At 39.3% G+C, this 8471-nt stretch overlaps 1 protein-coding gene across 1 annotated transcript; it reads left to right on the forward strand.

The window, feature by feature from the left end:
* tph2 (tryptophan hydroxylase 2 (tryptophan 5-monooxygenase)) lies at positions 1 to 8359 on the forward strand. The gene is made up of 11 exons (XM_055041370.1): positions 1 to 1151; positions 3146 to 3280; positions 3606 to 3789; positions 3866 to 3966; positions 4093 to 4160; positions 4951 to 5147; positions 5387 to 5522; positions 6312 to 6438; positions 6823 to 6918; positions 7106 to 7239; positions 7595 to 8359. Exons 1-11 carry the CDS (start codon positions 813 to 815, stop codon positions 7767 to 7769), a joined length of 1692 nt encoding a protein of 563 aa, XP_054897345.1. The 5' UTR covers positions 1 to 812; the 3' UTR covers positions 7770 to 8359.
* Positions 8360 to 8471: the final 112 nt, after the last annotated feature.

The raw sequence follows: 8471 nt of genomic DNA on the forward strand, positions 1-8471 counted from the left end.
TGTATCAAAATTAGTGTATTTTGCAAAAGTGTGACGTGATCAATAACCGGATGGTTCTATTGGTGGAAAAGACAGACAACAGCAGGAAGTAGGTAAAGGATGTTGATTTTTTTTTTTTACAAATGTATTTATGTGATTTTAATTAATTTCTTATTTAATGGAAATAGCCATTGTGAAATGGTGAAATGTGTTTTTTAACATTAGTATAAATATGCGTTACAGCCATTACTCTATTACAATTTGAGTACTCTACCCACCTCTCTGTAATACTAAGATAAATATCAGTGATGTATACTATAGCACTTAATGCCACACTAGTAAAATTAGCTTAACTTTCATTTATAAGCTAAGATGGACATAACCTACATGTTTATCTGCCAGAACCTTGTTATTCATGTGAAGAGTTCCTTTACAGACCCTTTTAAACATTGATTTTATGCATCCTTGCACTCTTCATGTTCACCACGTAGTGAACTATATCGAGATCAGAGGCAGCTTGTCCACTTTGACTCATTTTCCTTCTCAGTCTCTTTTTGGATCAGTTCTGACAGCAGCCATTTTGTTCATGTATTTTTCTTTTGCACATTGGTTAAGCTGTCTAAGCTTTTTTTCATTTTGTTGATCTCGAATCCATGGGTCTAAGATGACGCAGATCACATCCGGTTCAGATTTGTGGGAACTATGTATTAATCTATTGTATTAATCCAGATGTTCTGAAGCCCCGCCCCTCCAGGTGTTCCACACTCTCACATTCAAGCTTTTCTCCCCCCCATGAGATCTTCTCTCCCTTCTGCAGCAGTTTGGGTCCATCCATGCCGTGGACAAGCCCCCTCCATCAGAGGGCGGAGCTTCTTTCTCTCTCCCCTCTCCTACGGGAGTATTTAGGTGAAAGTGAGGCGGTTTCTGATCCTCAGCAGAAGCTGCATCATCCGGACGGCAGGCTGGAGCCCTGGTACTCGTACACCCACTGGTTCCCCATGGCTTCGGCCCATGTGATGAAGGACGGCGGGCCGGAGCCGATACCGCGCATGCAGCCCGCCATGATGATGTTCTCCAGCAAGTACTGGTCCAGGAGGGGGATGTCTCTGGACTCGGCCATGTTTGACCAGCACAACCGCCAGCATCAGCAGAGGCACACCGGGGGACAGATGGTGAGAGCCTGGACTCCTCTTCGCTCCTCTCTCCTCTCTGGATCTGTTTTCAGGTGGTACAGCTCAGTTTTGTCAGTGCAGAACTTCAATCTGGGTCGGGATTCTTCACCTGGGAAGAGGAACTTATTGCTACTGGTTCAAAACGGCTTAATGAACAGAAAAGTCAGGGAATATTTATTTTATATATGATTTACATTTCTTCTACAAATATATTTTTTAATTTTCCTTTATAAAAAGTAATTGAGGTAAATTTTGGAGGACAATCAGTTTTGAAGAGAAACTGAACTTAGTTGCAGGCTCAATAATTTGGTTACAACAGATGAAATAGATCAGATTTTATTAGTTTCTTCATATTTGGGAATGAAATGAAAATAAACATTTTTTAAAATCCTCACCGTATTGAGTCATATGTGTAGAGATGTTCCATTCAGCTCTTCATTGTTGGAATGTTAACCGGTATGGAGAATGTCTCCTGCCAACAGTTTGAAATAAATGTGTATATAAAAAGAAACAACGGAAAAAAAATTGGAAAACTGTGAGTATGGTAAAGAAGAAATAAAGAACAAAACAGAAATGGAGAAAATTCAATGAGGAGATATCAAAAAATTAAATGAATCTTAAAGCAAATGTGATTAATAAAATAATGGCAATAAAAATATTAAGTATAGAAGATGATAAATTAGGGGAAAATGAAATAAAAATGGAAACTAATAAAACTGAAAATTGGATAGTAGTGACGTTACAATAATACTACAGAAAATTTGTCACTGTTATCAAATAATTTGGGAAAATGTTAATTTTTTATTTTTGCAAATATTTGGCACTTTAACTACTTTTTCAAGCCATTTATTTCTATATTTATTGTCAATTTTGGCAGGATCAGTCCTCCATACCCCTTGTGTTGTTCCTGAAAATCAATAATTTGCTTCTTGGATCCAATTTATCTGGGTTCCAGTTCCTGTTGATGGCCTATTGTAACTTTTTTGAAACCAAGATGAAAAGCAGACATTATCATTTTCTGTCAGACCTTCTTATCGAACGGATGAGAAGCGTTCATCACACATTCATCAGCTCTGCAGAATCTGAAATTAGTGTTTCAGTAATTCCTCTGCTCCGACTGTAAGGCTCAGATTCTGGACTCATGTTCTCTTTCTGACTAGAGGTTCTTAAAATACTCCTTTAAGAACCTGTAGCCTGATTGATTATTGGTCATCGTTCCTTACCTGAATGTGTCTGAAACAGAAGGAACAGGAAGGTGGGTCTCATGTGCTGCATTGGATGGTTTGCACGTCGTCCTCTGCATCTGTCAGCATCTCCATGTTTAATTCAGGAAACAACAGCTGCAGCTGGTCTGTTTGAACAGTCGGCGTCAGATAAGAGCAGCAGGTTCCGGTTATTTCGCTCCGGGTCGGAACCTCCGGGGTCAATCGGTTGTAGGAAAAAACCAGCAGAAGCATATCAGGTTCTGAGCTGCAACCTGATTGATCTCATCGATTAACTAATAAGCGGCCATTTTCTTAAAAACTTGAGTTTTCTTGTGGATGAAGAGGGTCAGCCAGTCCAGAAAATAAAGGACTAATATTTTCATAATATGCTGTATTATAATCTTCAGAAACTTGCCAAGTGTTTATATTGCACAACAGAACCACATAAAGTTCATTTTCAATCGAACACCAGACTTTGATTGAACCGTTTCTCTTTCCCGCTCTGGCATGGTCACTCCGCCATCTTGTTTCTTCTTCTTTTTGGTTTTAATGGCGAGTTTCTGAATTAACGGCTTTGCTTCAAGATGACCAGCAGCGCCCTCTGTTGGATGGCACCAAACTACGACACTTAAACAAAAAGGCCACGCGGATGTTCTTAATGGATTTGAACTAATTTTAATTTAATGAATAATTGATTGACATTACAGTTAAAAAATTTAACAACTAAATGTCACTGAGTAAATGTCCTCTGATCTAATGTGTTGTTTTTGTTTTGTTCTTCATCATCAGTCCAGACGGACATCTTTCTGTCCAATCAACGAGAAGCCCGATGGTGAAAACGCAGAGGATTCTGGGAAAACAGCAGTGGTGTTTTCTCTGAAAAACGAGGTCGGCTATCTGGTCAAAGCGCTCAGACTCTTCCAGGTCAGAACCAGAACCATATTCAGGAGCTAAACTACAGTTAGAATCGGGTCCATAACCAAGTTTAGGAAACTAGACCAAAATATTTTGGGTCTTTAAAGTGCATCTCATGGAAAAAGTGTCTCCCCATAAGTGAAGAACTAGTACTTTTTAATCAATATTAAGGAATTATTGACTTAGAAGCTCCTGTGTTTCGCTAAACAGTTATCTGTAAGTTGGTTTTGTCTTATTTCCAGAACTAAGATATTTGCACTAGAAATTAGACAAGACATAGTGTTAATTCAGATCCAGGCAGTATTTGTATCCAACCTATATCCTCTCCTTCTAGGAGAGACGGGTCAACCTGAACCACATCGAGTCCCGGATGTCGAAGCGGGTTCCTAACGAGGTGGAGATCTTTGCCGACTGCAAATGCAGCAAGAAAGAGTTTAACGAGCTTCTGCAGCACCTCAAAGATCACGTCAACATTATCTCCTTCAACACGCCTGCACATGTTTGGTCGGCTGAGGCAGGTAGGGATACAACACAGATACAAGACATTCATGGGTGGGAAAATGTTTCAAAGTGTTAATTTTGGTGTTTTCCCAGATGAAGAGGATGTTCCCTGGTTTCCCATGAAAATCTCAGAGTTGGATCAGTGTTCACACAGAGTGCTGATGTACGGGTCGGAGTTGGATGCAGATCATCCTGTGAGTTTATAAGTGTGTGATGCTCGTGTATCTAAAGCATGCTTCATTCATGGCTTTCTGATGATTAGGTGATCATGCAGAAAGCCAAACTGAGGAAGTTCCTGTCTCTGTTCCGCCTTCTTTTAGGGATTTAAGGATAATGTTTATCGTCAGCGCAGGAAATACTTTGTGGAGGTGGCCATGAACTACAAATTGTGAGTCATAATTTGTAGGTCTGATTTCTTTATATGTCCTTCCATTAATCCAGGTGGACTTTATCAGCAATATTCACATATTTTTCTTCAAATCTGAGTAAATTAATTTAACCAATTTACAATGGCGTATTAGGGCAAAAAAAGGAGTAAATTCCTGCCAAAGAACTCACAAATTTTGAGATTACGCTCAGAAAATTTGTAGAAAAAACTTTGAAGTTTCTTAGCTTCAGAAGTCGTTTTTGTCGTTTTTTAAACATTTTTTAAAGAAATTTTAGAATTTTCGACCTCATAAATTTCCAGGCTTTTTTGTAGAAAATATCTAATCTATTTTTTGGCAGAAATTTATTTTTCCTTTTTATCCATCCATAATACTCCAAATGCTCCGTCGTACATTTCCAAATTTTGTGCCAAAGACCAAAAGTAAAAAAAATGTTTTTAGACATTTTTAAGTGTTGCAGTTTGGCCGCTATACAGCAGAGGGCGCTGCTGTTAACCTTTAAGCGGAACTGTTGGCGATACACTGTTGGTGTGGGGTGCAAAACACATTTCATGAGTTTCTGTTATGAAATATAAACACTAAACAAGTTTCATATGTTTCACAATGGTTTAAATGCTTTTTTGTGAACATTTTAGCCCTTTAAATTATTGAAAGTCGGTCGATTGTCTTCATACAAGAGAAAACTGAGGTTTTCTAGAAAGTGGCAGTTTTGTCAAGAAACAGTTAGTCGATCAATAAGATCAATTTGGATCCCTATCCCTCATGTTTTTACCCTAAACCGTCCTTCGGCAGTGGGCAGCCCATCCCTCGGATCGAATACACCTCCGAGGAGGTGAAGACGTGGGGCGTCGTGTTCCGAGAGCTGACCAAGCTCTACCCGACCCACGCATGCAGAGAGTACCTGAAGAACCTGCCGCTGCTCACCAAACACTGTGGCTACCGGGAGGATAACATCCCACAGCTGGAGGACGTCTCCTGTTTTCTCAGAGGTTGGGCCCTTTGTGTGCACAGTAACTATTAGAATAAAACTGTAACACCCATGCAGCAGAAGCTGCTGATGATCCATGAAGGGAGAGTAGTAGGAGAAAAAATAGAGCTCAAAAAGTCAAGTATAACTTCAATGATGAGAGTTTGTGAACTTTATCATAACAAAAACTTTTAAGCAAATGAGACAGAACAATATTGTTGTTCCAGGAGGTGCAGTGACATCACTTCCTGTGCGTTTCAGAGCGTTCTGGCTTCACGGTGCGACCTGTGGCAGGTTACCTTTCTCCAAGAGATTTCCTGGCTGGTTTGGCCTACAGAGTGTTTAACTGCACTCAGTACATTCGCCACAGCACCGACCCCCTCTACACACCAGAACCGTGAGTCCAAACCTGTAATCTGCTGCTCTGTAATCTCATCGTACTCAGTCACATAATTTCTCTGATTTTCCATTAATCTATTTCCTCCATAGATTTCACATACCCAGTTTCTTGTTGTGGTTTTTTCTTCCAAACGGTTTCTAGTTGTTTCTGTAAGACTAGTTCAAGATCAAGTCTTTGCAGGCCCTTTTTTTGATTAAAAAAAAGCAACATTTAGGACTGTCGCAGTAATCAAATCTCTTAACAAATTAACTCAATAATTTCCATTTGCATGATTGCTGGATGACAAATGTCTTCAGTTTGGTTCTCTGGTCTCAACTAGCCCTTTTTTTTAAAGGAAAATTTTGTTTATAGAAACTTTATAATTAATTTTAACTGTTTCTGTTTTGTTTATTTATTTTGGATATTTAAAATGTTTTCCAGTTCCAGTGTTAAAAATGTTCATTTGTATTTAATGCTAGATCTTGGAGAATGTGTTCTTGCATTTAATGCCATTACTATTGTATTATTTGAAAATGGTCTCAAAACAACAATATTATTGTGTATCGCAATATTTTATTGTCTGACCAGCCTTGCAACACTTAAACCCCCAACTGGTTTTACTTTAATCAACCAAATTTCAAACCAATTCAATGAAATCCCTGAGTTTCAGGGTGAATGAAAAGTCAGATTAATTAATTTTAAATAGTCAGAATTACATTTAAAGGCAGCCTACATAACTGCCCTCCTCCAGAACATCTGGTCTGCTGGTCCAAACAGTGACGACCAAACGGCTGTTTCTGTTCTCAGAGATACGTGTCATGAGCTGCTGGGTCATGTTCCCCTGCTGGCCGACCCAAAGTTCGCCCAGTTCTCCCAGGAGATTGGCCTGGCTTCTCTGGGAGCGACGGATGAGGATGTCCAGAAACTGGCCACGGTGAGTGGGGACCGGTGGGCTGGTACACCCACCCATCCCATGAAGACTATTTAACGTAAACTAAAGAAAACCTCAGGGTTACTCTAGGGCGACTTACCTGAGGTAAAAATTTCTATAAAGCTTCTTGGTGTATTTGTTCACAGTTAATTTCTGACTAACAGCTTGATGATGACGATGGTCCAGTTTCAGTTTATTTCTTTAGTTCTGACATCTGGTCAAAAAACAGCTTTACGTCTTACCTGTACACTTTGCTCTGATTGGCTGTGTGCTGTCATGTGACTCAGTGGTTCAGCAAAGGTCACCACTGACGAACTGCAGTTACATTGAGTGACCTCAAGGTGGCACTGCTCTCCAAAACACTGACTGCTGATTTTTCTGTTTCAGTGTTACTTCTTCACCATCGAGTTTGGACTCTGCAAACAGGACGGTCAGCTCAGAGCTTATGGTGCTGGATTACTGTCATCCATTGGAGAGCTGAGGGTGGGACACTCACACACACACACACACACTGTAAACAGATTTAGGACTGCGACCTTATGCTGCAGAAAACTGAATCCATTTTAGAATTTGTGGAGTTCCTCTGGGTTTTGTTCTTGGATCTCTTTTATATTAAAAAAATAGGAACTTATGAATGGTAAGATAATTGATCAGTCTATTTTTTTTCCAGCATGCTCTGTCTGATAAAGCCTGTGTGAAGATGTTTGACCCAAAGACGACCTGCAACCAGGAGTGTCTAATCACCACCTTCCAGGATGTTTATTTTGTCTCTGAGAGCTTCGAGGAGGCCAAGGAGAAGATGAGGTGAACAACAAAACACACAAACAAGTAGAAAACAAACCCATGAAAACACTGGAGGAGATTAGCATGAAATATTACTAAAAAACTATCACATTTTCACTAGAAACTAGACTAAAAATACTTGGTAAGATTTTATGTTTTTGCAGTGTATAACTAAAACATCTAGTTTTAATTTCACCATAAATAAATCCTTCACTCCAGAGCCAACCAGAGTTAAGCTAATGATGCCAGTGTCAAACTGATGGTGTTTGTTTCAAATCTTTTTTATTTTGCTCTGAAACTGTAAAACCTGACTATTGATTCAAGAGGAATAACATTCCAGATCTGTGTGTGTTTGTTTTTTGTTTTACTCCTGCAGAGAATTTGCCAAATCCATAAAGAGGCCGTTCTCTGTGTACTACAACCCGTATACGCAGAGCGTGGATCTGCTAAAAGACACGCGCAGCATCGAGAACGTGGTGCAGGACCTGCGCAGCGACCTCACCACAGTCTGCGACGCCCTCGGCAAGATGAACACCTACCTGGGCATCTAAGGCTGAAGCACACCCACTGCAAAAAAACTAAATATTACCAAGTATTTTTGATCTGGTTTCTAGTTCAAATATCTTATTACACTTGAAATAAGGCAAAATTAACTTAAAAGTTACTTTTTAAAGATTGGTAATCGGCGAGATGCCAGAAAACTGCAATCAGTGCACCCCTATCTGTATTAGATAAATAATTATTTAATATTGTCATATATTCAATATGACAAGACAAAATTCCATGTTAAAAGTGAAATAGTTTGCCAGTGGGACTAGTTTCAAAACAAGTTCATTTATTGTGCTTAAAAGTTTCTTCAAAGTTCATTTTGTCTTATTTCAAATGCACCAAGATGTTCCACTTGAAACTTGATAATAAATACTTAGTGAAATTTTGTGTTTTTGCAGTGCAGGAGTTCTGACCGGTCCAATCAATTGGTTCTGACTTCAGTCTCTCAGATTATCAGAGAAAAACTTCCGTCCAGCATTTTTACCGTCCAAACGTCTAATTTCATCCACTTAATGTTTGCGCTGCTCATGTCAAATGTCTCCTGTAACCAAGTCCAAGCTGTCAGAATAAAGTGAAGAATCCCCTACACTCAGGAAGTTTGTCTTTCTTTAACTGATCATCAGTAACGAGATTAATAAGTTTGGAAGCATAACTGATAAATCCTCAACGCTCCAACTTCTGTGGATCAGTTCTGGTTTCTAGGA

The sequence above is a fragment of the Poeciliopsis prolifica genome, unplaced genomic scaffold (genome assembly GCF_027474105.1).
Source record: "Poeciliopsis prolifica strain line A6 unplaced genomic scaffold, Auburn_PproV2 SCAFFOLD001, whole genome shotgun sequence".
NCBI lineage: Eukaryota > Metazoa > Chordata > Actinopteri > Cyprinodontiformes > Poeciliidae > Poeciliopsis > Poeciliopsis prolifica.

What these genes read in the sequence shown, in the direction of transcription:
- tph2 (XM_055041370.1), top strand. Translation starts at nt 813, where the DNA reads ATGCCGTGGACAAGCCCCCTCCATCAGAGGGCGGAGCTTCTTTCTCTC. An exon ending in GGCACACCGGGGGACAGATG is followed by an intron (nt 1,152 to 3,145) that starts GTGAGAGCCTGG and finishes CTTCATCATCAG; the next exon opens with TCCAGACGGACATCTTTCTG. An exon ending in GTGGCCATGAACTACAAATT is followed by an intron (nt 4,161 to 4,950) that starts GTGAGTCATAAT and finishes GTCCTTCGGCAG; the next exon opens with TGGGCAGCCCATCCCTCGGA.